General features: G+C 47.9%; 2 protein-coding genes and 1 long non-coding RNA gene across 4 annotated transcripts; 1 reads left to right on the forward strand and 2 right to left on the reverse strand.

The window, feature by feature from the left end:
- Nucleotides 1-629: 629 nt before the first annotated feature.
- Nucleotides 630-4,230, forward strand: NPPC (natriuretic peptide C). The gene is given in 3 exon segments (XM_034064251.1): nucleotides 630-899; nucleotides 2,279-2,579; nucleotides 3,963-4,230. Coding segments are annotated over 2 exon segments (558 nt in total). The 3' UTR covers nucleotides 2,567-2,579; nucleotides 3,963-4,230.
- A 178-nt stretch (nucleotides 4,231-4,408) lies between these two features.
- On the reverse strand, nucleotides 4,409-10,425 carry LOC115945353 (uncharacterized). The gene is made up of 2 exons (XR_004079715.2): nucleotides 5,652-10,425; nucleotides 4,409-5,411 (listed from the first exon to the last, which is right to left on the reverse strand). It is a non-coding gene; the product is annotated as an uncharacterized lncRNA (long non-coding RNA).
- A 2,514-nt stretch (nucleotides 10,426-12,939) lies between these two features.
- COPS7B (COP9 signalosome subunit 7B) lies at nucleotides 12,940-23,555 on the reverse strand. Of its 2 annotated transcripts, none has more exons than XM_005142299.4 (7): nucleotides 22,986-23,547; nucleotides 20,775-20,950; nucleotides 19,491-19,566; nucleotides 17,900-17,988; nucleotides 17,089-17,291; nucleotides 15,713-15,818; nucleotides 12,940-14,298 (listed from the first exon to the last, which is right to left on the reverse strand). In XM_005142299.4, exons 2-7 carry the CDS (start codon nucleotides 20,934-20,936, stop codon nucleotides 14,140-14,142), a joined length of 795 nt encoding a protein of 264 aa, XP_005142356.1. In that variant the 5' UTR covers nucleotides 20,937-20,950; nucleotides 22,986-23,547; the 3' UTR covers nucleotides 12,940-14,139. The 2 variants fall into 2 exon arrangements, with proteins under 2 accessions (XP_005142356.1, XP_030898871.1); XM_031043011.2 differs by lacking the exon at nucleotides 12,940-14,298 and adding an exon at nucleotides 14,430-14,647 and having other exon boundaries at nucleotides 22,986-23,555.
- Between the last annotated feature and the right edge of the window lie 4,440 nt (nucleotides 23,556-27,995).

Raw genomic sequence — 27,995 nt, forward strand, 5'->3', positions numbered from 1 at the left:
TAGAGGGAGCAGGTCATCCCCATCAAGCCCATGGACCCACCATGATGCTCTCAAGCAGTGGCACTGCTGCCTGCATACCCCTGTGTCCCCAGCTGCCCCCAGCATCCCTGCCAGGGAGGGCAGTGTGTCCCCTCCTGCTGAGCAGGGACTTGTGAGGGAAGCTGGGGGACAGGCAGGTTCTGATCTAACCCTGGATGTGGGAAAAAAAGTGCTTTTTGCACCCATTACTCTCACACCCCACACCCCCCCCCCCCCCGGGACCCTTCCCCCAACCTATGACAGCTGCCCCAGGCTGGCCCGTGTTCTTCTGCAGGGGTTCACCAGGGAAGTGGGGGGTAGCGGAAGGTCTGGGGACAGCCAGGCAAGGGGTGAACAAACAGCTTGCAGGGGAGTCCAGGAGTGGTTGTTGGGGTGTGACACCAAATGTCCCCCACTTCCCCTTTCTGCTCTCCAACTCCCTGAGCCAGTTGCCTTCAGCTGATGTGTCATTTATTCCTGCCAGGGGAGAGGGGACACCCTCCCCCCCCCCCCCCCCCCCCCCCCCCCTTTAAATTCCTGCTATTGTGGAGTGGGAGGCCGGGTTGGACCTGGTTGTTTAGATGACATCACCAAGCAGGTTGGGTTATAAAATGAATGAAGCAGAAAGCCCAAGTTCACTAGCTCGGCACTTCGCAGGCGGCAGGAGGGACCTCGGGGCTCCGCTCTGAACTTTGACTCCCGTCAGTCCGGGCCTCTCCCTGGGGCTCCCCTTGGCTCCTCGCCGCCCTCCCCCCCTCCCCCGGCCCCCTCTCGCTCGGCCTCGCAGGATGCAGATCTCACCCTTGCTGGCTGGTGGACTTTTACTCGCTCTGCTCTCCGTCAGGCTGGAGGCGAAGCCGGCGTCTCAGCTCCCACAGAAGGTACGGCCGGAGGAGCACCCCGGCGCTCTCTCTTCTCCCCGTCCCGCTGAGGGTGCTAATGGCACAGGGGGGATATGTGGGGTGACTTTGGGGCTGCTGTCAGTGCAAAGCGGGGTCCTCCTTCCCCATTTGAGCTTTTTGACTGGTAGGGAAGCTCCAGCTTCTCCAGCCTGTCCCGAGTTCGTGTGTTCCGGAGACGTCAGCTCCAAACCAGGGGCTGGAGGGGGATGCTCGGTCTGTGCCCCGAATCTTGCGGGATCAGGGCAGGGGGGTGGCAGTCCTGTCCCCACTGTCACTCACCCTGGGACCCCCTTGGTGCCAGGCACCGGGGAAGGGGATCAGACCCACAGGAGAGCAGGATGGACAGCAGGTGCATGATGGGCAGAGTGCGAGGCCAGAGCCATCCCCAAGTGGGACAGGCAGGTGCAGCCTGCAGGGGAAGGGGAGTCCCAGATGGGGGTGTTCCGGGGAGCTGGGGTCCTGCAATGCTGAGGAGGGGGGATGCACCGGAGGCTGACAACACTGGGTGGGCTGGGCACAAAGACAGTGACACGAAGGGAGGGGTGCCTTAGGACAGTGGCAGAACAGGACTGGCTGTGTCCCTGTAAGGAACTGGGTGCAGGCTGCAGGAAGAGGGGTGGTACAGTGGAGTCAGTGAGGAACCCCAGTGCTTGATGTGCAGTAGCCCCATGCAGAAAGAGAGAAGAAGGAGGGCTTGGGAACTGGGAGGGGGCAGTAAGGAAGGGGGTGCTCCCCCTGTGATTGTGGGTCAGAACTGTAGGAGTAGGGGTACCCAGAGAGTGTTAAGTAGGGGAGGGGGCAGCAAGGAAGGAAAGCACCGGTCTTCACATCAATGCAGGGGGTAATCTGCAAGGCAGGGGTGTGGGGAGGGCTGTGCAGAGTAGTGTCACTCCGCCGGAGCTGGGCTGGGGGCAGGAACACACCCCCCAGTAACCTGAAGGGACCTGAAAGCTGGCAGGGGTCGCAGTGACCACACTGGGGCACATATACCCCCCACTACGGGCTCCTTGCTTCCTTCTGCTAGCTCCAGGTCCCTTCAGGTTACTGGGGAGCTGGGGGATGCAGTGACAGCAGCACAGCTGCGGGGTGCAGCACCACCAGCCCTTTTGGGGGGGGTGTGGTGACCTCAGCCAGGGGTGCATGCAGTGATCCGGGCAGCGTCGGGAGGTCGGGAAGACACCACTATGGTGTGGGATCGGGGGATGCTCTGACCCCAAGGCAGGGAGCATGGATCTGGGGAGGGAGGAGAATGCCCCGGGCACGGTCCTGGGGTGCCCAACGGCGGGGTCCCCAGCTCTGGTGCGCGGGGGGGGCCTCGCTGAGAGGCGGGGGCTCGCTGACCCTCTACCCCCCAGCAGGCCTCCCGCGGCTCGGCGGCGGCAGCGGGTCCGCCCGAGGCGGCGGCGGAGCGGGACAAGGAGCGGGACAAGGAGCGGGACAAGGAGCGCAGCGGCGGCGGCGGCGGCTCTGGCCCGCGGGAGGCACGGGAGGCGCGGGGCGAGGCTCGGCCGCGGGCGGGCTGGGCGCGGCTGCTGCAGGACCAGCCGGGCCGCCGGCACAAGGGCCTGCACAAGAAGGGCCTGGGCAAGGGCTGCTTCGGCCTCAAGCTGGACCGCATCGGCGCCATGAGCGGCCTCGGCTGCTGAGGGACCCCTGGCGGTGAGTGCGCGGCGGGCTCGCTCCGGCACCGGGCGGCCGCGGGGAGCTCGGGGGGATGCGCTGGGCTCCCGTCCGCGTACTCGAGATTCCGGCGGGCGGGACTGCAAGGAGTTAAGAGCGGTGAGCCACCTGCACACCCCGGCGTTGCTGGTGGGTAAAGAGGAGGAGCCCAAAGTTGGCCTTAGTTGCATTCCCCTTCTCTTAATAACCCTCCTGCTGCCCGGCTGCCTCTGTGGGAGAAGCAGAGACCCCAGCCTTAGCTCACCTCTGCCGCAACAGCTCAGGGTAGATGCCCACATGTGTGAGCCAGACCCGTAGGCTCCGGAAAGGACGCAGAGTGTTCCCCTATGTTTGACACACACAGAGGTGACCTATGGACATGTTAGGAGGACTGGGTACGTCCTAAAGTGCCTGTAATGGGAGAATTAGTGAGGCACCTGTCTCAGACATACTGCAGTCCATTAAATTGAAGGAAAAGCAATACACAAGTTCCCCAAGTGCCTCCTAGTTGCAGTGAAAACCAAAGATAGAGTTTTCTTAAGTCAGGCCTTGTAGCTGAGCAAGTTACAGGAAGCTGGAAGAAGTTCTTCTCACAGCAGTCCACAGCTGCTGCGCTCAGAGAACCAATGGGCAAGAGAAGCATGTCCCTGTAGTGATGATTCTCGGAGAAACATGGCAGCTCCTCCCCTGCCAACTCTCCCCAGGGGTGCTGTAGGGGAGTGAGGCACCAATCTATCCGGGTCCCTGCCAACAGGTCACATGCAGATGGACTCACACCTGGGGAAGCACTTGCTCATTGCAGCCCCCGCCACTCACTCTTCTTCCCATCACACTGCTCTGCCCTGCTCATAGGGACCTGCCTTGGCCCCACACTAATAAGGCATGGAGGGGACCAGACTCAGGCATCCTGCTGCTCTCAGGACAATGGGAAGAGCCAGGCCAAACAGTGCCCACAGGATACCTGCACTGGTCCATAGTCCTGCCTGGAGTGATGGGTGCTTCTCCTCTGCTCCCTTGAGTAGTGGCTTTTCAGTACTCCCAAGGAATCACCCAGAAGCACACATACTGTGTGGCCAGCTCACAGCCATCCTTTCGTGTTAAGTTCTCATAAGGATTAAAATAGATTTCTGGTAGACCCAGGGGGGGGCTAGGAAGAGCAGGATGCTCCCCTTGGCCTCTCTCCTAAATGCCAAACAGCTAGAAAGCAAAGGGTGAGCTGGTTCCTTGCTTTAGCATGAGCAAAAAAACTCAGAGGGGGCTTCTGCTGACTTCAGTACCCTCCATCCCATGCCAGGATTATTGTCACAGGGGTTTCAGCTTGGGTCAGGTAATGGGTGTTGTATGGCATGTAACTAACAGGCAATTTATTCTCATTCTTCACAGGGATTTGAATTTGTAAGTCTATTTTCTCCTATCGTGACCAGGCACAACCATCCCGCAGACAACATCTAGAAAAGCAGAGACCTCCCTGGAATGGACAAAAGATGTGTCTGTGTTTTTCTTTTTTGGTACAAGGAGTCATGGCACCAGCTGTTTTGGTTTTGTTATTTTTTTAAAAAGTGCTCTCTATCTTATATATATTATATATACAAACACTCACCAAGACAAGGGACAGCGCTTTTCCAAGAGACTGATGAAGCCAGCTGTATAACGTTGCTGTTTGTAAATTCATGTCATGCATAAATGTATTTATGTTGTAAAGCTATTTATATATTGTTTATAAAGAGATATTTATAAGAAATTATTTATGTAACTAAATGAAAAGTCAAGCATTGTAACATTTTTTTGTCCTAAAAGTAGTTGAAAAACTTTAAAAAAATCATTCCATGTGGCATTTTGTAACCTGTCTTTATTTATCAAATTCATGTACAATTTAAATGTCAGATTGATTGATTTCAACTGAGTTAAAGAAGAAATTGTTCACATGTTTTAGGAAAGTCAGGAGTGAGAGAAAGGCCAGCTGATATTTTAAGCTTTGATCCCATATGCAAAAGTAAACTTGTGCCCAATCCTATGATGCTCTGATGGACCGAATCCTGCCCGGCACTGCATAGCTATGAGTCTCTGAAAACCCAGCCAAGCTCCCAGCAAGAGCACATGGCCTCAGGCAGCTCATCTGTGCTGATATCCTGAATGGCACCCCTGGAAATAAGCCCACCATGTTCAACAGCCTGAACCCAGATTTTCAGCAGTGTGACAAGAGCAGCATTTGGTCTAGACATGTTTTAACCACTTCCACTCTGCAGGTTTGGGTCCAAATTTCATCTTGTAACCATTGTTTTATCACTGGGCACCACATCAAGATGCAGCCCCTGCTCACAGCAACAGAGACCACATTGGATCTGGCCCCCAGCTGTGCTAGTGGGAATAGAGCTTTATGCCCAAGGCACTGTTATTCTAAGATCCAGCAGCTCACTAAGTATCTTGTTGATATTCTCACTCACCAAACCTTCGTAAAGTCCCTTCTGGCTGCACAGATTTATTTAACTGTGCTTGGGACAATACATAGACAGACCAAAATATACTGAGGGCTGCCTGGTAAGGATTCACAGACCCAGCTGTTGCTACAGCTTCTTGCTATGTAAAGTGCATGAAATAAATTGTCAAAATGACTCAGAGCTCTAAAGGAAACAGCATGTGAGGGGGTGGGGAGCGCAGCAAAAGCACAAACTCCTGCATGAAGGCTCTTTGGTCTCATTCTTCAAAGAGGCCTTAGAAATTAAAAGGAGTGGCAGGTGCCCAGCTCAGCCGTGACAGGAGTCCCAAATTGCACCCTGACCATTGTAGTGGGCTGTGAAACAACGAGAATTATGTTCTGCTGGGCTCCAGCGCCTAGGACAGGGCAAAAAGAAAGTCACCAAGACCTAGAGGCAGAGAGATCCTTTTCCTTAGCAACCACCAGGAAACCATAGAAACCTCCAGCCAGACTCCCCCCAACTATTAGAGAACATTAGGTTTAGAGAACAAGAGGATTCATCCAGACACCCAACAGCTCAATCATCAGGTTAGACGCACACACATGACGTTTCTAGCCTCATGCAAGAAAAGCATCTATCAGAGGAAGGTACCCACCTCTGGTGCCCAGAGTCTAACTGGATGGGGAGCAGCAGCCTATGATGTTGCCTATGGGGAACAAGATCAAGACCCCGGGAGGGAGGGAGGCAGGAAAGGCAGCTGGCAGCTCAGTGCCCTGCCTGAGAGTCAGCTAGAGCCCTCCAGAGATGCTGGTAGGTAATGACAACCCTCTGCCGAGGCTCTGCAAGGCAAATACAACACTTGTTAAGGTCACCCTACTTGCTCCACCTACCTTCTAAGGGAAGGGACTGTAACAGGAGCTCCTAAAGAGATGCCTATCAGAAGGGACTGTCCACTGTCACCCTGCAAACCTAAAGGACAATAAGTATTCACTTATTGCAGGTCCCCCTCAGGGTCCTGGTTCTTGAACATGGAGCCAGAGGAGTGACCACAACAGGTACCAGGCTGGGAACAAGGTGGGGCCAATCCCCCTTCTGGTTCTGTGTCTGCTGCAAAGCCAGAACTGGAATTAAACCATCTGGCTGGTGACAGAAGGCCTCTCCTCAACAGAACAAGACTCAGGAATTCAATCCACAAAATCTGACCACCTAAGTGAGGCACAATCTGAGATCAGGCCAGGGGATATCCCAGAGATCGCAGCCTGGGGTCATGTATAGTCTGGATCGCTGTTACTCCTCTGTAGCATAATCCCACAGCGGAATCCTTCCATCAACTGGGCTTCCTGGAAAAGAGCAAGCCCAAGGAAAAGGACAAAGCTGCACTGCAAAAGGACACTAGTTTGGCAGAAGGAGAGTGACCAGAGCGAGAGTTCTCTGTGCAGAGGGAGGGGGTAATAGTTTGGCTTCTCACTTTGGTGCTTCCACTCTGAGCAGGGTAAGTCACCCTGAGCATGCTGGTTTCCCACCTGCAGGACATGAACATCGTGCCCACGCAAGGGAGTGGGCTGATGTGCAAAAGAGAAGGCAGCACTCTGGTGAAAGAGCACTTGGGAAGACTTTTGGATCCATTCAATTGTAGCACCCATATGGCATAGCCAGATTGGTGTGTTTGACAGGCAGAGTGACATTGAGAACACTGTTCAGTTTTCATAGCACTGACAAGAACTTTTCTCAGTTCAGAACATAGGCCAGAACAGGAAACAGAAACAGCTCCTTAGAGCACAGCAAGCATCTGATAAGGCCACAGCTGGATCTCCCAGACAGGGGCTCAGTAGCAAGCAAGGCCAGCAGGAAACAGGGGCTACAAGAATCTAATTAAGAGGGGAGGAGGCATCACAGCCAGCAGAAACAAACTGATCTCACATCACTGCCTCCCTTGTGGGCCAGCTAGGTCAAACCCTCATGACATCCAGTAACAGGATCCAGGGCCAGCACTGGAAAACTCCCTTGCCACATCCCAGCCCAAAGACAACATAACTGAACAGGAAGAGCAGTCCTTGATGCAAGCTGCAACCTCAGGAGGCTGGCATGTGACATCTCCACAGCAAGCTCAAGGAATGGCATTTAGCAGAGTTGTTTAAACACACCTGGAAGTGACAGTGGCAAGAGTCCTAGGCTCCTCTGTTCACACTCAGGTAAAACTAACACCCATGGGACCTATACATTTCCTGCACTACCACCTGAATAAGCAATAGCCACATTCATCTTCAAAGTGGGAGTACTTGTGACATGACACAGGGACAGCCCCAATTTCCCCTTTCCAGGAGCTATTCTTAGCTTTTAGATGAGCCATAGACCTCCAGCCTGAAAAAGCACACTGCTCTCTAGTTAAACAGGATAAGAGCTTTCTCTAGCACTGTTCTAACAAGTGCCATGCATAGCCCAAACAAGCAGGAGCAGACCTTAGAGCTCCCACACAGATGCCCTCAAAGGTGTGGGAAATCAGTTCTCTTACCCCAGCCCACACCGCATGTGTTTCCTTGGTACCATTAGTGCAACTTTTCCAAGGTATTTATTGCTGAAGGGCTGCAAAGCCCAGTTCAGGTGACAGCAAATCCCAAACCAATGAAGAAAAAGAAAAGCTCAGAGCAGGACAGCAATGGAATTTTCCAGCTGGAAAGGGCACACATGCCCCTGCCACTTGCTCTAGGACTTCTCCAAGCACAGGCTGCTTCCTGCAGAATGTAGAAAAACAAAGAGAAGGAATCACAAGGCAGCTTCCAGAGGGAGCCTGTGCTTGACACAAGCACAAGTCAAAAACAAGAAGGGAATTGAACTCAGGCTCACTCCTGTCAGTCAGCAACCACTCTTGTCAGAAGGGATGGCAGCACTAACCAAACCAGGCAATTCATTAGGTTGGGGCACATAGCAAAAGGCCCATGCTCTCTGGAGCAGAACTACAGTGAAAATCCAGGGTAATGAGTTGCAAACTGCTTTTGTAAATGACACTTCTGCAGTGACTCTGGCAGGCTGGGAAAAGAGCTAATAGGAAAATCATTAGGTAGCATCCCTTTGATATTGTTGAAAGGCACAGGCTATTTTTCCTGCCCCCTGCATAATTAACCTGGCATATTACCCATAATACTGAAAGCTGGTAGTCCCATGGTGGACTACCTTAGCTGCATCAGGGGAAAATAATGGTATGGTACATAGGAGGAAGATGACTTCTTAAAGCTTAGAAGCTTTGAGGATCCCCCCTCACACACACACACCTTCAATTCCATCAGCAATGAACCTCTGCCCCACCGGGAGAGCAAAGCACTGTATAAACCTCTGCCACAAAGTCAGCACACAAGAGAGAGGCTGTCCTTGGAAATGCATCTGCAGAGGAGCTGATGTACTCAAGGTTGCTTTCCGCAGCTGTAGCAGAGCTAGGATAGGACACAGCCCTCTGCTTTGCCCCTTATTTACAACACTACCCTTGTCCTTGATTTCCGTTATGCTAAACCAGGCAATAGTCTGTGCCTCCTTAAGTGAAGGACAGCTCTAAGGAGTAATGCCTACCCACCTGGCTTGTCTGCCAGCAAGGAGAGGTGTCATCTCAGTCATGATGTAAAAGGTATAGCATCACAGCTGGCAGCTGATCCTGTAGGAACTGGTGCTCTCTAACAGCTGTGAAGGTGACAATGAAACACCAAGATGTTACTTATTGCATCAGCGCAAATCAGCCTTAGGACTGCTAATCATAAGACAGTGACTGAAACATTAGGGCTGAGATAAATAGCATCTTCTGAAAGAGTCTGGAGGCAAGACAGCACCACTTCCGACCTTCATACCCATGAAGCTGCAGCCCTACAGCCAGCCAAGCTCAAAATACTCATAAAAAGGCTTATCCCTGATGGAGCACAGCTTCACTTACCACCACCATCAGCTCTTCTGGAAACAGAGGTATCATGTGTGCATGAACGTTAAAAAAAATGCCTAACAATATAGAGCCTCTGTAGAGACCCAGACCTTTGGAAAGGTGTCCTATCTTCTACTAAAATTACAGCAAGCAAAGACTGCTTGCACACAGCCTTTTGCACTCTGTGGGAAAAATACACATTTCAGGACTGTTAAATGACCTTGTGGCATCCCATTACCATCTGAAATCTCCAGTGTCTATATATTCATTCACTAGAGCAGGGACATCTTTCCTTCTTCTTGACAAGAAAAAACCATGGTCACAGCTACCACACTCATGCAATTCGTAACCTGTAGCAAACACATCAGGGCATTTTACAAGATGGAAGTACCACCACAGAGCCACTAGGAAGCAGAGTGCAGCTCAGTCTAGAGGGTAAATAAGCATTCTCCCTACAATACACCTCTCTAGCTTCAATCACTTACCTCTGGTACCACTGTAGTAGGGCCAAACATGATGAAATGTCAGCAAAATGTCAGCAGTCCCTGAGAGACACCGACCTTCACCATGGAGCAAAGTGAAACAATGACATATTTCTAAAAACTCTGCTGAGAAATTCAGTCAGATTGTCAGATTAAAATTCCATAACAAAAATACAAGGTTAAGGTTACAAGTACTAACTGAGATCACTCTAAACTTTAATTTACCTATCTCAAAGCATCTGGGTTTCTCTCAGATTACACAAAAATAAGGTAGACAGATTTGGGTTTCTGTTCTTTTGCATTAGATCAATGCTATACAGGACTTTGGGGCAGTAGGTACCACAGGAGAAAACTTTGTATGGGACTAGGTGCCAGAGGTCTGGCTAGCTGGTACCTATGGGGCAGATTCTTTCATTTCTCCCTTTCCCATTACTCAGAATGAACAGCAACCTTGTTTCTCTCCATTGCGAAGTCTGCACCAGACTCAGGCACTGAAGTTAACAAACAGCAGCACCAACAGGCCTACAAATGCATCAGCTTTGACTGTTGCACCCTGACAGAAGATGGGCTTTACATGGTTCACAAAATGAAAGGCCTTTCTAAACAGCTTAGATGCACTTGTATAAACCTGTACAAAGCGAAAGTTTAGGAAAAGTGTGTTTTACCCATGCAATTTGTTACATTTCAATACAGCTATCAAAATTCATGGCACTCTCCCTTCTGCCTTCACTGCAATGAGTAAGCCCAACTCCCTTTCTATGCACATGGAACAATGTGTTTCCCCCTCCACAGGATAAGCAGAACACTAAACCCAAAACCACTCACTGGGTTTTGTGTAATTTTCCATTCCTCCAGCAACAGAAAGCTGTTCAGCAAAATTCACTTTGCAGGGATGGTGGGAAAACGGCCATCTCTTACCACCACTCTCTTCTATGGGAACAAAAGTTTCCCTTTCCGCAGCCTCACTTTGGAGAGCAGCTCTGCAGGTCCTACTCCTGTATGAGCACCATGGAGAGGGGCTGCAAGTCCATGGAATTTTCAGAAGTCTGCACAAGGCTGATTGCAGGATGGATCTCAATCTGAACATCAGCATCACTGATTTTCCCTCCTGCTCTCAATGGAAGACTAAGCTAACATTCCTCTTATTAAACAAGGTGAGGAGGGAAGTAAAAGGAGGATAGATTTGGAGCCAAAACTTCTTTTTTTATTATTATTATTTTCTGTAAAAAGACTGACATCAGCATTACTTTATTGTGTTCCAAAATTGCCTGATGTTAGCTGGTATCAACTGAGTCACAGCAGGAATGCCAGGGACATTTGTTAGCATGAGGCACAGCTTTTAGGGCTAGGGCAGTCTACCAGCACTGCAATCAGCCGAGATCCTCTCTTCCATTTTCCAGCTCAGTGCTCAATTCCATATTAAACAAGCACTAGTACAAGTGGAGCTGCAGAACATGAAGCCAGACAATAAAGCCCTGAAGAGCAGAGGGAAGGCAGCTCCCTGTACTTTGTCTCCCTCCGGGTGGAGCAGGCAAACAGAAGTTCAATAGCTCAAGCTTTGTCCTGTTGCAATATTGAAGCGAGCTGCAGCTGGAGCAGCCCACTGCTGCCATAAAACAAAGTAGGGCAAGATGCTCTCCCCACATCAGGGAGCAGTGTCCAGCAGCGCACAGACAAGCTGTGTTAGTTGCCTCCAGCAGGAACATGCAATACAGGGGAGTTTGCATTAAATCTACCTCTTCTTCCACCTCCCTCTTGTCCCACAGCACAATAAAGCTCCCTAGGCACTCCCCACTCAAAACTATCTGCAATTCAGCCCTCACCAGCCCCCAGTTCACACAACTCTGCTCTGAGTTGCTGTACTCCCTGTAAGTCACAGGGGCAATGCAGTCTTTATTTGCTGTCCTTCTCAAACAGCATAGCACCTCCTGCATCCTTCCCTGTTAACAGCTATGCCTTCTGCTTGATTCCTGGAATAGCTTCTAACTGTTTCATTCAAGCCAGATTCATTAACCAGCTGCTGCAGAGCTGTTTGCCTCCCCCAGGTACTCTCTGCATGTCATTTGCTAATGACTCATCTCAGACTGGGCTCATTGCAAAGACACCCCCACTCCTTTTGCGGCACCAAGCACGTTGTTGGCACACCAGGAAAGCCAAACATGCAAACAGCTCAGTTCCCTCCAAAACCTCATTCCATTCTCTGTCCTCTATTGCCATCAAACATGGGACAGCTCTTTATTCGAAGTGCTATTTTCTCTCTTGCTTCTTTGCTGATCAAAGGCAGTGTGTACTGAAGCATAAATAAGTTCTTCGCCTCCAGCCAGGCTTTGAGAACAGCAAAACTGTACGAACTTGAAAACTTCCAACACACTAAAGAAGCTTCAGCAAACTAACGCGGCTTCTGTAACTGGCAGGGAATAAACACTAAGAATGCCAAATTCACATCTATTTCCTCAGCAGACTGTGGCTTGCTGAGGAGCTGATGTGATTTCCAAAGGCATTTGTATTCCTTCTGCCTCTCTGCAGGACTAAAAATGGGAAGGCAAGAGAACAGCTAGAGAAGACTACAGAACCTCTCCTCACTATTCAAACCCAGAGAGGAACTGGATGACCAGTACACTACAGCTGTCCACACAGGAAGCCAGAAAGAGACTCAGTCCATCTTCATCACACAGATCTATTAGACTTGGGTACACAAGGTCCCAGGGTCCACCTACACCTCCTGAGAAGCTGTCAGCTAAACACTGCAAGAACCTAGTACAGAAATTAGTACTGCCACTGCTTGGGAAACAGTTCCCTGAAAATATAGGGGAAAGCTTCTTGTTCTGGCCTTACTCACCTAACATTCTCCCCTGGCAAATTTCTGACTAGTATTTCTAGGGAAGAGAGAGCTGGTAAAGAATCTGAAACAAAGCGACTTGACCCAGAGGATGCTGGATGGGAGGTATTTAGATCCAACTCTCAAGATAAAAAGCTGGTGTGCCTGCACTACAGGACAGGAAAAGGAGAGGAATTTACTTTTCCAAGTGTACATCAGATCCTGTGACTGAGGACTGAAAACATGCAGACAGCAAAGTCTGGTAGCAACAAGAAGGCATAAGCAAGTGCAGGTGAAAGCTGACTGCAGGATTGGAGCACTGTTACAGTCCTCTTCTTAAACAGCTCCCCTGCCCAGTCACAGGAAGCCCTTCTCTTTACAGCATGGAGTGCAGTGAAATGCCGGGGCCAAACTGCAAAGCAGTCCTCTGCCAGACCCAGAGGAAGGTATCAACTGGCCTAGGACGGAGCACAGATATAAACCATCCACAATCGGGCATTAAAGGTGTTTAGGCTCAGGACACTGGGCTCAGCTACTGGCTTTGCTACAGAATCCTTCTGCACAAATTAGGACAAAGATGAACTACTGACAAAATGGGAAGAGCACTTCCCTGCCTCCCAGATTCATCAGGGACATTAGTCAGACCTTCTGATAATGTAACATCAAGTAAATGCTCAGTGAACAAGTGCTGTTGGATTACAAGCCTAAAGCAGCCTCAAAGCCAAGACTCCAGACTCTGACATTAAATCAGCATTTTTAATTTTTTTTCTAAAATGTGCTTTTCTGTGAATTGCTGTTTCAATGCCAACCCCACCCTCACCCTTAAAAAAACCCCACACCTTGCCAAACTAGGTGCAAATCACCTGAAGTTAGCCTGTAACAAATAAAAACCCCAAAACAAAGGCTGAAATGCTTTAAAATCACAACAATGTACAAAAAAAGGAAAGAAAATACACCCTGAAAGTGTTCAAAATTCAGAAAAACTAGTCAAGTCCATTGCTTCAGCAAGGGATGCTGCTGCGACCCCTGCCAGTGGGTCCTAGGCCACCAGCCTGGCACAATGCTAAACAGGCTCTTCTTCCATGTAGGCCAGTGTCGCTAGTATCCAGGAAGAGCGAATGCATTACCCTCTGAAGGTATCAGTGGGGGAAACAGCTCACAAGCAGTTCTGGGAGGTCATATCACATTCAGAAGAAACAGTTTCTAGTATGCACCTAATCACCTGCAATAAGGAAGTCTTGAAAGAGCATCCTGTTTCCTGCTTATTGTATTGATGCCTCAGAGATGCAGAACAGTGCTTTAAATCTGTGAGAGATTAAGGGGCTTAGTAAGGGCAGTAAACAGTTAAGTAAACAGCCCAGCACCAGATCTCATCTTCACAGAGTGAGGTAGTGTGAATTTCACCCTAGTTTAAAGTAGACAGGGGTAGTGAAAAGGCTGAAGACTTCCATGTAAAAAAATTCCTGGCCTAGAAACCTTTCTGTGCTCCCTTTGGGAATGAAAAGATCTGTGTTGACGGCTTCCTCGCTCCCAGCCTGGCTTTGGTAGCCACACTTCAACTCTGGGATTCAGACACTTCCTATAGAAGTTCTCCCAAGACCTGATTTAGTACAGCAGCTTCCTCAAGGTTAAGCAGCAATGAGACTGGCTGGGAGGGAGCAAAACTGTCCACAGACTTTTTTTCTTCTGCCCTGCCCCCTTTGGTTAGTCCCTTTCTTTAGAAGTCCCTCTTTACAGGACCAGAAGAGGGACACCCTGAAAATTAATAGGGGCGGCACAGGGTAACTTAGCCAGGTGCTGCTAACTGGAAGCTGTTTCAAGCAGAGCTTTTATTTGCCAGCCTGGAAAGGACTGGCCCAGAACCCACTGAAAAAGGAGACGCAGGCCCTTGTTTGCTCCTCCTGTTGTCATTCCTAGCTGAATGACACTTAGATGGTATGTTCTAGTGACGGCTGGAAACCAGCCCTTTGACTTTGGATATCTTCTTTGTGGGCTGCCTTTGTTCTGTGTGTGGAGGGCACTCTCGCTCTACCAGCTGCTGTTCCATCTCCTGTGCCGACGACGAGGCTGTAGCTTTTAATGTTTTCTTTATGTTTGTGACCTGGCCAAGAAGAGACAATGAATCAACACCTGCTTCTTCCTCCCCTGGCAGCAGAAACTCTGTTCATAAGCATACTGAAATATCCTTGGAGTACAGAATGAAGATTATAAAATAAACTTTCCCACCAGAAATATGCTCTGCACTTGAGTTTATTGAAGGTAATGTTTCATCCTCACAGCCAGAGTTGTTAATATTTCCAGTCTGGGTCCAATACCGAATAACTAGAGGTTACTTTTTTTTATTTTCCTAAGAGACAACAGAACAATATTGTACCACCATTCTGGCTGGCAGAGCAACCTGCTACTGCCTTGGTGTAGGAGGCTGCCAGGAACAGGAAGGACAAAGGAAACTGTGGAAAAAAAACCCAAACTTACACATAGGACAGCACTTGACAAGGGAAAATGCCATGTGGCCTAGCTGGTTGTGTGAGCTACAGATATTTGCTAGAAGCAGGAACAGGAATCGGTCTGGTGGGAGGCATCAGTAGTGCTTCCATTACTCCGGCTGAAGAGATCCAGCACCAGGCACCACATTCTGTCCCCTGGAGCCCTGTAGGGCTCACCAGAAGTACAATGAGCAATGCTGAAAAAAAAACCCATGGGCCAAAACAACTTTGGGAGTCAGGTGGCCAACTCCAGGTCAAAGGCATCTGCCAACCCAAATGCACTATGGATGCCAATCAAGCTGCCAAACATATGCTGCTTCAGAAGGCAAATGTAAACCCACAGGGATGCAACTCTCCAAGAAATAAAGCCTGAGAAAGTGTCTCGGGAGGACCATTTTCACCTTTACAGCTGTATTAGCCAAGATTTGTTCTCACAAGTAAATACGCATCAGCAGTGACTAAAATCGCGTGCCCGTGCTGCCATCTACCGCCTAGTTGCACGTGAAACAGAGGCAAAGAGCTCCTGGGTTACACTGCTGTAAGAGTGTGTCAGAGAGCCCTGTCCGGGTGCTCAAGCTGATCCCCCAAAGCAAGGTGCTGAGGATATTTTTGCAATAGCAATGAGACTCGAGAGATTTTTATTACGCTTTCAGGTTTAAAACAACTGATTTTCCTTCCTGCCTTGTACGAAAGGAACAGAATTGCATCAAAGCTCTGTTAAAAGCACACTTTTCCTAATAAAGCAATTCAGGAAACCATAGCTAGTGCAGTCACCTAGCCTAAACTCCTAACAATTTTAAAAGAAAAGTTCCAACCTGCTAAAAGTGGGCAAACTTGGTATTTGTGTTGTTACCAGGACATGGAAGCAGATGTTTTCTCCCTACCCTAAACCAGCACATCTGATTTGCATGATTGCTAGCCTATTTCAGAGAAGCCACGACCATTAACCAGGTGTTATCAGATTATTGTCTTCAGTAAACAAACATTCATCAAAAGCATAGAGCAGCCTGAAAGTGACTCTGTACCCACCTCAATCTCTACCTGCTGTTGAGTTCGGTGATGGTTCTCTTTGTATTGGTTGGCTCTAAGTACTTGCTGCTCAATTCCTAAAAGAACCGCTTCACAACCATCACACCTGCAAGATACAAATAATATCAGTGTTTATGAGTTACCTTTGGAACAGCTCAGTCGGGCAGCCTGAGAAAATATCATGCTCACCTAGAAGTTTAGGAGATTATCGAATTAATACCCCTTGCTTAAAGACAGGGTATAAAAGCTGGCAAGAGAAAGCTTTACTGCTTACTCAATGTATTTCACAGTATTCTTCAGAGTCCATGTTACTCTTACCATCAAAAAGTGCAGGTTCAATGCACTTTCAACTTCCTTTTCAGTCAGAATTATGGCTTAAATGGGGATGCAAAACATTGTTCAGAAGTAATATTTTAGAATTAAATAAAAAAGTCATGTTAAGATAACCCCCCTGCGTATTAAGTGTTCCAAAAGCAAGCACTGAACACGACTTGTAACTGGAGAGGACAGAAAGCGAATTGGCAGTGGGTTCATTGTTACCTTCCAAACAATGCTGTAAGGGCCTGGAAGCTGCCAGAGCCCTCCTGCCATGTAGGGAGTGAGGGAGTTGAAGTAGGGAAGCAAAAAACCTGCCCAACCTCAGGACAGCGTATTTGCCCCGAAGTTTAATTACTTTTCATGCACTCATTACCATAGCAACTAGGAAGGAATTCCCAGCCAGCTCAGAACCTGCCACAGGCTCCACAGTCTACAGGGAAATTTTTCTGGGTGGGAAAGGAATCCTAAAAAAGAAGAGAAGTGGCTTCCTGGCAAAGGTACAAAAAGATAGTACCACAGTCTCAATATGGTTGCATGTAACCTGCATTTGCAGGAACAAAAAAAAGGCAAACCAAAGCATCTGAAACTTCAAACTTGAAGAGGCATGGCCTCGAAAGAACTGTGATTCTCTAGAACTTGCCCATACAGTTTTCATCGCAGTGAAAAAGGCTGAAAAGTAATGGACTGTTCTGTTTTTGTTACTGAGTGTAACAGCAGAAAGGGGAGTAGCTCCCACCTATAAGACCATGAGTCCAGTTTGGCACGTCTGTTTGAAAAGGCCTCGACTCCTAGCTACGGTTGTGCCATGTAAGAGCTCTGGTAAGACCAGAATCTCAGGACCTAGTATACTCTGGCTTGATACATAAGACAAAATGAATCCTAGACGGGATTCTGGAAAACTTGCCCTATAAACTCCTCCTCCAATGTTGCCTGTTTACAGCATAAAAGTCCTGATTAATGGAACATGGTGAAATTGTGGCAGCACTTGAAACTTTGAGGCAATTAAAAAACAAGACAAGCTATGTACAAGAACAAGGAAGGTGGAGAGGCTGCCTCACCATTCCTGGAGTGTTTTGACAATGTTACTGATGTCCTTCTTCTGAATGTCTCTGCCGATACAAAAGTCCACCTCTAGCACTTGGTTTCGCTGATCCAGCTTCCCCTGGATAATATCTGTATAAACCGCTTCAATTATCAGATCTTCCAACTCCCTCAGATTTTTCATATCAAGATCCTTCAGCAATACAGAATAGGGAATGCACTAAAAACAGCAAGTCCAAGAATAAGTTAACAGTCCTAGAGCCAAAATGAACAGTTAAGTGTCAGAAAGTCAAGACCCAAATGTTTATTGTATCCTACACTTTAACCTGCAAGTACATCATTGACTGATTGTGGCAGAGCAAACACCTGCTACTAGGCTACATGATATTCTGACTCAACTTTGGTAACTTCTGAAGCTTTGGCATAACATATTCTGGAGGAAAAAATGAGATTGTAGACGTTTTAAGAGTGCTGCTTTGTTTTCTCTAGAATCAAAAGTCAGTGCTTTTAAGAATCTCAAGACCTAGTATTCCTTGCAACACTGTTTGCTGTTTTTTCAACTGCAGCTATTAAAGAAGCCATACAAAGTTTCCCAGCCCTATCTGACCAGTTTGCATGGCAGTTCTGATACCCCCACATCTCATCCATGGAAATCTACTAAATCAATATCCCAAATGCACCACAAGAGAATACTACACATTACAGATACTTTCCTAGTTGCAGGATTTTTTGTGAGCACTCATGAAGTCCAATACAACCTCAATATTAAAGAATTTATGTAATTTTCAAAACCAAAACCACGTCTCTATCATAAACAGTGGACTTTACCTTCATTCTGGATGCCAGGCTTACAATTGTCAAGTGTTTCAGCTTGTTTTTCTGAGTCACTGTTAATTCAGGCAGGTTATCTTTGTTTGCTGTTAATGTTAAAAAGAAGAGATTCAGGACTTGGCTTCAAGGATTATACAGTCCAGGCTGCAGAACCAGGATGGTTACACTAAACCCTGAAAAGCTAAACTCTTCCATCTGCTGTGGGTGCTGGTGGGCAGAGAGAGCTGATGTTGACAGATTAGCACACTCAGGGAAAAGGGAAAGTTAAAAAACAATTTGGCAATTTCATTCTTCTCTGCTTCGTTAGTAACTCTGGTTTTGGAATCAGAGTGTAATTCACATCTACACAAGCGCTGTCCTGTCAAAGCAGTTGGTCAGCGCTTTGTTTCTACCATCAAGTAATTTTTGTTTCATTAATGAGCTGACAGAATAAAATCTTCTCCCTTTGCTGATCTCATTGTAAATACAGCTGGTTTTATTTCTCTGAAAAGCTGAAGAATTTAGGGTTAAAAGTGTAAAGTACCAGGCTGAGGAAAAGAGGAGAAATTGTTAATCTAGATGGCCTTACTGTCATTGTATTATAGCCATGTGCTTCATGAATATTTAAAAACAGACAGGGAAACTGGCAGCTTTCCAAAGCAAAGAAACTCTTTAAAATATCCACTTTAATGGAAATTAGTGTTTCAGGACTACTCAATTTCTCCTTTCCATCCCACCTTATTCAATGCTCTTCATTTTGATCACTTTTCCCCTTTTCTTCATTAGAAAAGGAACAAATTGTGCTGTCACATGTTGGGATGCAAGGTCCACACACAGTAAACAATCCTCTAATCAGTCACAGAACTCATAAGGCTCGTGTTGCTCCACAGCCACTGGAATTTCCAATCCTTGTACTTAGAGATGCCACCTCTCCTTACAGGAACTAGGGATCTCATCCACTACAGTGACAGGCAGCACCATGACAGAATTATTTGTCACACTCTGTAATGGCCCGAATAAGGCTGCTACCCACAAATGAAGGATTAAATTGCAGCAGAACAGAAGCATAGACACCAGAGATAAAAGCACATCTCAACAGATACTAAGATGATTCACACTTAGTCCTTCTGAAGCCATATAAAAGTCATTATTTCTATTTGTAGTCTAGCTAAGAAATTCTTCATTTTGTTTAGCAATGCTGTCACAGAATAAAAGGTTATCCCACAAACCATATAGGTTTTTATGAATAATGCAGAACAATTTTGCTTAAGTTTTCTGCAGCTTCCATTACTGGTGTCACCTAAATTTCAAAACAGATGTTTAAAATTGCACTCCACAGAGGTAAGTGGCCTGTGAACAACAATGAATACTGCTACAGGCCAATTCAATTTAGTGCTGCAGTCCTATCCAAACCAGTAAAACACCGTAGTCTCTAGCCTTTCCATTTTAGCAATTAAAAAGCACACATGATCCAAAGACCCTCTATGAACAATTCCCCTCGCAAGCAAATTCTGTTCTTAGACACTCACCCAGCCACACTACACCAGGTACCACAGAAAGCAAAGGACAACCCAGTCTCACACTCTGCAAACAGGCAGCAGTCTCTTACCTACATAGTCTGGGTATGTTCCGTACGCGAACAGGTTCAGCAACTGGAAATAAGCAGCATTAGACCCTTCGGCAAGCTGGATAGTAAGAAAACAAAATAAATTCCACGTAACATGTTAACAGTCAACACAACCTTTAGCAGTTATTTTCACCAGGGAATGTTTTAAGTCTACAAAGGACAGTCAGTAAACGGAAAAGCAATTATGTCATGATCTTAAAGAGCTGGCCTTTTCTAAGGCCTCATGAGCAGCAGCAAAGGTCAGCAGTTTTAGAGTCAAGATGATCCAGCCATTTCTACGCACCAGAACTTAACTACAGTTTGGACTGCCAACTGCTTTGTGTAGCACCTTAGGAGGTAAAATGAAAACTGACTCTTAATTTCAGCTGACAACCTACAGGGCCAGGTCTTATCATCATGTAACAAGCAAGCAAGCAATGGTGTCAGCTGGTTAAGCATTTATTACCAGGAAAACTAAGACAGCTTGCCTGCAGAGCCACAAAAACTTCAAAGCAAAGCAAGCTTAAACATTTTAAGTTGACTGCATTTGAAAGTAATAGCACTCCTCTTGCATGCAAACACATCACTGGAATAACTGCAGCACCAAGCAGTGACTACTATTGAGTTGGGTTTTTCTAATACCATTTGCTGTAAATGGATCCAGAAAAAAAAAAAAAGTACTTGCAATTTGATGCTGAATAACCATAGAGGCATTTTTCAGCATATCCAAGGGCCTGTTTGGAAAGCCAAACTTGCTGTATACCACATTACCCCAGCTGCAGAGATACTCAAGCTAGATTCCCTCATTATAGTAGAGGGGGGTGCTGGCAAGGAATTCTCAGTAAAAATTCTGTAGCTTTCTTTCCACCTTGGTTTGAAACGGCTTGGATTTGGTTACCACCCAGGCCTAATACACTAGACATCTGTTCACAAGGACTTTTAGAGAGCACTGAAGTAATTTCCAGGACAATGAAGGAACAGAAAGGGGATTTTTTTTTTGTTTTGGCTGGTTAGGTGCCTTCTTAAAACTGTTACTGTGCTACTGCCTGGTGTTTGCTGTATTAGCAATGGCATTAAAGTAGCAAAGCTTTATATAGGTATTTTTTTAACATCTAATATATCCAGGAAAAAATCACTACCTCTCAGATGCAAACACCTCAGAACCAAGGTAAGTCACACCAGGGCCTTACTGGCACAGAAATTTAACACAAAGGCTGTCTGTGCAAACTTCTGGGGATCCTTTATACTAGGAGTGCAGGGGAATTAGGATAAATGCTTTTCTCTTACCTCTTGTACATTCGTTAACTCCAATAGTTCTCCAAAGACATAAACCCCAGGAGCTTCCAGCACTTGATTTATAAGAGCAGTCAGAGCTGAGCCACTTGTACCTTTTGCTAGTAAAATAAACTGCTCTAGAAGATTGCAGGATGGCTTTTGTTCTCCTGCCATTCTAGGTTTTCAATCTGTCAACAAAAGAACATAGTATTAACACATCCTTACTCCTCTGCTGAATCCTGTCTGGTCGTGGATCAGAAGATGTGTCACGTTTCTGTGTCAGCATAGCCAAGTTTTTCTTCAGCATTCAGAGGCCAGGTCAGGAACCCAGCAGGTTCAACAGATTATTTATCTGGGGAGCAAAAATGATTCACATAATATCTGAGCAAAATTTCTGCAGACTGTCTGGTCAGTTCCCTAAAAGGATTTACTCCTGCTAGTTGGAAAAGAATTTAAATTCCATGCTGTTTCCAGTCTTTTCCTTCTACTGATGCTGCCAAATAATGCCAACTGCAAAGATGTTTATTATAATGCCTATTAGAAACCAGATATGACATCCTCCTTCCTTAATTCACGCTTCAAAACAGCAACTAATTTAATTCTCTCTGCAGAATTAATCCACCTTGTATGACCACATACCTTCTTCTTTGACACTGGCTATGAATAAAATGTGCATACACAATTCCTATGGCTTTCTGAGTCTAAAAGGCAAAAAGATCTGTGGCCTGTAAGTAGCTTACCAGTCTACACTGTACAGCTGAAGTGTTTTGTGGTACCAGGAAAGCTTAAGTGATAAAAATACCCTTTCTACAAAGGCTCTATTTAAGTCCCCATAAAGAGAGGTCTTTGTCTTCAGCCACTACCAGACTTTTCTGCTGTGCATCGTTGCTTCCCAGCACCAACATGTTGCTTTTGAAACATGAAACACTCCTAATTAACAAGTTCAACAAAAGAAGTTGTTTGCTTACAAACAACTAAGAAAAAACTTCCTAGGCATGTTATTCAGGCACCAGACAATGAACAGATAAGGCCTTTTTTGTGTTATGTGTGCTTCAGATAATTATCAAGTATAGCATGTAACCTTTACTCTGTGGACATAAAACAAGCACCAGAGAACCCATCTTGTTCTGTGTGCCCACTGGGACCACATCGGCCCTTGTGGGGGTTGTACAGTCACACAGCTATTTGCACTGTTTCACCATGCCTAACCAAATTAAGACAACACAGCCAGCTTCCTTTATTAGTCAACTTCTAAAAATACCCTTTGTTACATTCCATTACACCTGCAGGTACAAATAGCCTCAACCTAGGCAGGCAATCTTCTGTACTCCCCACACAAAGATTTCTCAGTACTCAGTGTAAAGTCTCTTTAGGATTCTTTTCATCAGAGGCATACGTGTAGCCTGACTGAGGAGTACCTCAGTTTTGACTGAGAAATCCCTGCAACAGTAACACCCAATGTGGCTTCCTAACGCATCTGAGGGTACATCAATACTATTCTCCCTGCTCAGGGAGAAGGAACAGACACGGTGGACAGACAATTTTCTCAGGAGAGTGCATGAACTGACTGAGCTGGGAACGAGATCCAGATTTCACAGTTCCTAAGCTGTTGTCCTTCCTCACAAATAATCGAAGCACATGCTGATGTATGAGGTTACAAAAAGCCTGGCTAGCTTTATCCATGCCCTGCTAGAAAAGGCATACCAATTCCCTGCCCCTTTCCAAATTAACGTTCAGACACTCACGTTGTTATTGCAACCTGTCTGCACCAGCGTGACGCCGGGAGCACCTCGCTACTCTTTCCACAGGGGACCTACCCTGCGGAGAAGTGACTGAAATACCAATGGAACGCACTTCAATGGAGCTTGCCCAAAGGCTACAACCCATGCACGGTGATCAACCGGGCTTCCTCCCCCAGCCACGCCTTGCTGCAGCCTTTCCAAGGGGTTTCACCTTATGAGGCGGAAAGCAGACCCCGCGGCAGGCAGGCAAGCAACAGGGCACAGAGGCCTCCCCACAGATCCATCCACCGCGGGGCCGGCAGTACCCCACCGAGCGGGCCGAGCCCTGCTGCAGGGGGTGATTTACCCTGGGTCCCGCTCGTTTCTCAGGGCTTGGGGAGCCGTTTGCCCGGCAATGCCGAGATGCGGTTGGGAAGTTGGGAAGAGAAAGGGTCGATGCGCTGAGGAGCGAGCGAGAAGCTCCTCCCTCCGCCAGCGTTACCTCTCTGCTCACGGCCTCCCGCCCTGCGGCTCCCAGCTCCGTGCCCGCCGCGCCGCGCCTCAGGTCGCCATGATGGCGGCGCCGGTGTTCCGCGCGCGGCTTCTTCCCCCGGAACGCTCGGCCGCGCGAGGAACGTTCCGGCCCCGGGAGGCCGCCGGGACCCCATCATTGCGGCCCGGCCCGGGGACTCACGACCACCGGTGATGGCGGCGGGACCCCGGAGCCGGCGGGCTGGGCGGGGGGGACAGGCGTGGCGGCAAGCTCCCCAGAAAACGCCGGCTCCACCGAGTCCCCAGCAGCCTTTTAAAGATATGGAAGCGAAGTTTCTGCCTCTCTTTTGGACTTGAGGTGCTGTGGCAGCATCGCGGGGCTTTTACACCTCGAAATAACCTGTGTGAAGGGCCACCACTGTTAAGTCCACGCTATAGCATCTTCTTTGTTCTGGCAGCTTAGCATCGCGAGTCTCTCACATCTACAGGTCCCATTCCTCTTCTGAGACCTTGAGTATGGACAGCTTTCAAGAGAGGATTTAATCTTCCTCTTCATGGTTTAGTGTGACGTGTCCCTGCCCATGGCAAGGGGGTTGGAACTAGATGATCTTAAGGTTCTTTCCAACCCTAACTATTCTATGATTCTATGATTCATGGCAAGAACTGGGCAGTGCCCGAGAGGCTGAAGCTGCTATTAGAGTGAATGGTTGTGCAGGCAGGACGATGGAAGCTGCTTGGGCCAGCCCTCCTGGGGTGTGAATGGAAAAATACCAAGACCACAGGGTGCTAGAAATTATTTTAAACTCCATTGGAAAATGGCCTGTACAAATGCCAAGCCAAAGGGCAGAGCTCAGTCTGTATTAGGGAGATGCAGGGATAGAGCTGGAGGGTTTGAGACCCTCTCCAGAACACAGATCAAGAGCCACAAAACACTCAAGAGGGGGTAGAACAGCACGGGTGGAAACCGGAAGGCTTTTGGGGTTGCTACCCTCCTCAATGCCTGCCTATGCATCTGTGCCATGCTGTGAATAAAGTGTGCTTCTGCTAAAAATGCTTCAGCTGAGGACAAGTGCTTCTGGCTTTCAATCAGCTGCTCCCTTAAGATCAAACTATGGACCGGCACAGTCTGGAGTGGGGAGCTTTCAGGGCATGAACATCAGAAACTATCAGGAAAATTGACAGGGCTTAGCTTGTGCCTCAGAGCCATCCACAGCCAGTCCCAGGGGTCCTGTCTTCCAGACAAGGGGTGTCAGACAAGCACAGAGAGGCAGGCATTGGGTTGCTGTTCTAGGCTTCAAAGCAAAGTGGATGTAACAAACAGGCCCTGTTGCAGAAGGGAACTCAGCCAGGACTGCAACAAGCCATTCAGTAATTTACTTAAGCCACGCTTAGATCTCATCTGCACAGGAAGGGAGAATTCTCTCTTTAATCACATTCTCAACAGGCCCTTCACCATGGATTGTGTCACCCCACAGACATGATGGAACTGTTGCCTTGGGAAAGCAATGCATGGTCTTGTCTCAAGAGTTGTCACTGGATTTTGTGAGTAATTTTTGCAGCCTCCTGTTGGAGTCTGCAGGTACAAATCAGTTGTTAGCCCTGTGCAGGCCTAACAGCAGGGTATTGTAGTCAGGCTGTCCCAACACCTCCCAGCTGTTGACAGCCAGGCTGGCTGGCTGACATGGACTTTGGAGGATAGCATCAGCTAAGCTCAGCTTTTGGGATAAATTTATCTTTTTTTCCCCCCCTTTTATTAAATATGTGGATGCCCAGCTGGTTCATCCCCTTTTAAACAGCTATTTCAAACTCTTGCTTCACCCACACAGCTTTCCATGTGCAGAAAGGTGTTAATCTGTTTTATCTTTTAATGTTGGCATTAACCTTTGACTTGCCCCATCTCTTCCCCTCGTAACTCTGCAGGCCAGGTCACCTTTAGTCAGCAGCCATCTTATTTTCCTGCATTGCCTGAGAAAAGGAACAAAAACCCAAAGTAATCTCTGCAAACACTGGGGTTGTGGAGCCCCAGAGAGAGACTTTGAGAACGTGGTTTCTCAGTCAGAAGCCAAGACATGAGGCTGCAAAGTCACCTGCAAGAGACAGAGTCTAGAAAGGTGTGATTAACAGCAGAGTGATACCCCTCTGTCCTGCAGCTTCCCTCTCTCCGAGTTCAGCATCTTCAGGTTCTTCAGGCTCCTTAGCACCCTGTGCCTCCAGCACCTCATCCTGCCCATGCCTGCCTCTTACATGCTGGACCAGCAGCACCAGCTTCACCCCTATAGGTGTGCACCTCCTGGTGCTCCGGGACACAATTCTGGAGTGGGTTCTTCCTCTCCTAAAGTCCCAATTCTGTCACTAGAGAGAAAATTAGAACCTGGCCTGACTAAGGAGAGAGCAGACAGTGAAAGTGGGTACTTCTTGTTTTTATCTTTTTCCTTATCTTTCATAGGTAAGCCAGTTTAAAAAACTCTTGGGAAAAGAGGTACATTCAGACAACACAGGACCTTACCAATAACCCACATAATATGCATTACATTCAGAAATCATACACTAGGCTAGATTTAGCCACCATGGTTAGGATTTGGTCCCTAAAGTGTCTGTAATTTACTTCTCAGTAACTTGAAGCAAAATAAAATCAACTATTGGCACCATGGCTACGTTAGAGCAGAAGCATCTAAATATGACTGAATGGCCAGTGGCTCTAGGGGTATGCTAGGCAGTGTAAATGCTAATATGGTCCTGGATGCAGTTTCATTCTTCATCTGTGTGTACTTTCACCATGCTTCATCCATTTATCCTCTCACCTTCCAGGCTTGTGACCCCTGCAGCTGCCAGCATGTATCTCCGGAGCGTGGAGTGATGGGAGCACTGAGGCCCTGCTGAAGAATCTGCCAAGCTGTCCACACTTCCCAGGCTCCAGAGACTAAGCTGCTCTTTGGACTCTCATCTTGCACCATGGCCAGACAAGGAGAGATGTGTGCGTCTTGGTGGTTGCAGGCAGACAGTTGTACAACACCTCCCATCAAGCATGGGATGGGATGAAGCATCCCATCCCGTCCCTTATGAAACCATCTCCCAGTTATGCTGATATGCAGAAACACTAGCTCTCTTATTTAAACCTGAAGGCAATAGCTTCTAGGGAGGCAGAATGCAGGCTGGAGGCATCTCCTCACTTTCACTTCTCTGTCACACCTGCCAGAGATGTGAATGCAACAGTGAAGTTTTCAGTACAAAGTGACTGCAAGGGATAGTGAGGCTTGCAGCCACTTTTCTAGCAAGTACTTTGGAAAGACAATGTGCTCCAGGGTGTCATTTGCGCTAATGCAGCCAAAGGAGTTTTGAGAGGAGATCTCAGGGTTTTGGTCACTCTCCAAGTTATGGTGTCACACTTTCCACTGCTACTTGTGCCCGGAGCAGCCACAAGAACTTCATGCTTCAGCTATAAGCTCTTTTGTGATTTTTCATAAGTTAAAAATTGAGAGACCTGTGCTTCCCTGCACACTAGGGTGAATTTGGGAATTCTGAGATTTGGCCAGAAAAATACAAAGGCCCCAGCTCCAAATTCAGGAAACACTCCTATCCCTGTGCTAGAGAAGCCCTTCAATGCTGCAGGAGTTCCCCACTACAAGATCCATTTGATCTCTGGCTCTTTCCTCTCTGCGAAGCCTGAACAGAAGCAGAATTGAATTTCTCATGTCTATTGTAAACCAGCATGTCACACTTCCACCTGGCAGGCTCTTCTCCCACACACAGCCATTTGTTTCTGCCTTTTTCAGATCGGCTTTTTTTCTTGCTTGCCTTTTCTCCCATCAGTCTTCTTTAGTCCCTCTTCCTTGGATAGCATGCAATTACACAGCCTATCCAAAACCCAGGAAAGGCTCTTAATAAAAGGTAGACATATATTAGCATAGCGTATCCCTGGCACTCTGCCCAGATTCAGAATGACCTGTTCATACACTTTCAGACTGATGGTGTGGAACCAAGCATGGATCACATATATCAGGGAAATAAATACTACTATTTTTATTATTAAGATCTCTTATTGGTTATACTGGCAGTGGCCTTGTCCTTATGCATTAAGCACAACCTATATTAATGTTCATGTTCTCCTCATTTGTACAGCAGCTAGTTTGGAGGCAAGCATAGCCATGAACGTACTGATGGCACCTTGATCATTCACTGGTCCTGTTGAGCCTGGATTATAACCGCTGCCTTTGTTTCTCCTCACGACTTATTAATGCTTTGTATTAGCTGTGCTGATTATTAATGGAGGAGTTAATTTGTCACACTGTTATTAAATAGCCTGGCTTCCTTGATGTGCTAATGAATCAGATACTTTCCCCCAGTCTACTTTACTATACAAAAGTCAAATTTCAGCAGTGCAAAGGTTTTGTTCCTGGAAAAGCACAGTATTTATTTTAAACTTTCTCCTGTTAGCCCAGCACCCAGGTCCCCACCACCTGAATTCACGGCTCATTTTCATAAATCCACGAAATCACAGCTGAGCTGAGCTTCCGCCAAGCAGCCGAGGGATGAATGCTCTGTCAGACGTGCCCGAGGAGAAGCGCCAGCCGAGCGGACGGACAGGGCATAGCCCCGGCGGCATCCACCCGTTAAGGTTGTCTTCGGGCGGGTGCTGAGCGGGCCCGCGGCGGCTTTTTGCCCCCCTCGACCGCACCCCTAAGACCTCCCTTCACCCGCGCCCCCCCGCGGCCCAGCCTCACAACTGCGGAGCCGAGCGGCCGGGACAGGTTTGTCCCCCGGCGACTCCCATCCCGCGGCGACGTCAGGCGCGGCTGCAGCGTACGCTTAACGACTGCTGCGCAACCACCCTTGAGGGGAGGAGGGCGGGTGCGCGGACATGCTGCCTGATTGGTCAGACGCTCTGTCCTTTCTGCTCTGGAAGAGGCAGCGGCGAGCCGGCTGCAGCAGGTGATTGGCCAGAGCGGCGGGCCGGGGGGCGGAGCATTGGAAGGCTGCTCGGGTTGGTTGCGCCTGCTTGTGGCGGGTGCGAGAGAGTGCG

This window comes from Melopsittacus undulatus, chromosome 6 (assembly GCF_012275295.1).
Source record: "Melopsittacus undulatus isolate bMelUnd1 chromosome 6, bMelUnd1.mat.Z, whole genome shotgun sequence".
In the NCBI taxonomy this organism is placed as follows: Eukaryota; Metazoa; Chordata; class Aves; order Psittaciformes; family Psittaculidae; genus Melopsittacus; species Melopsittacus undulatus.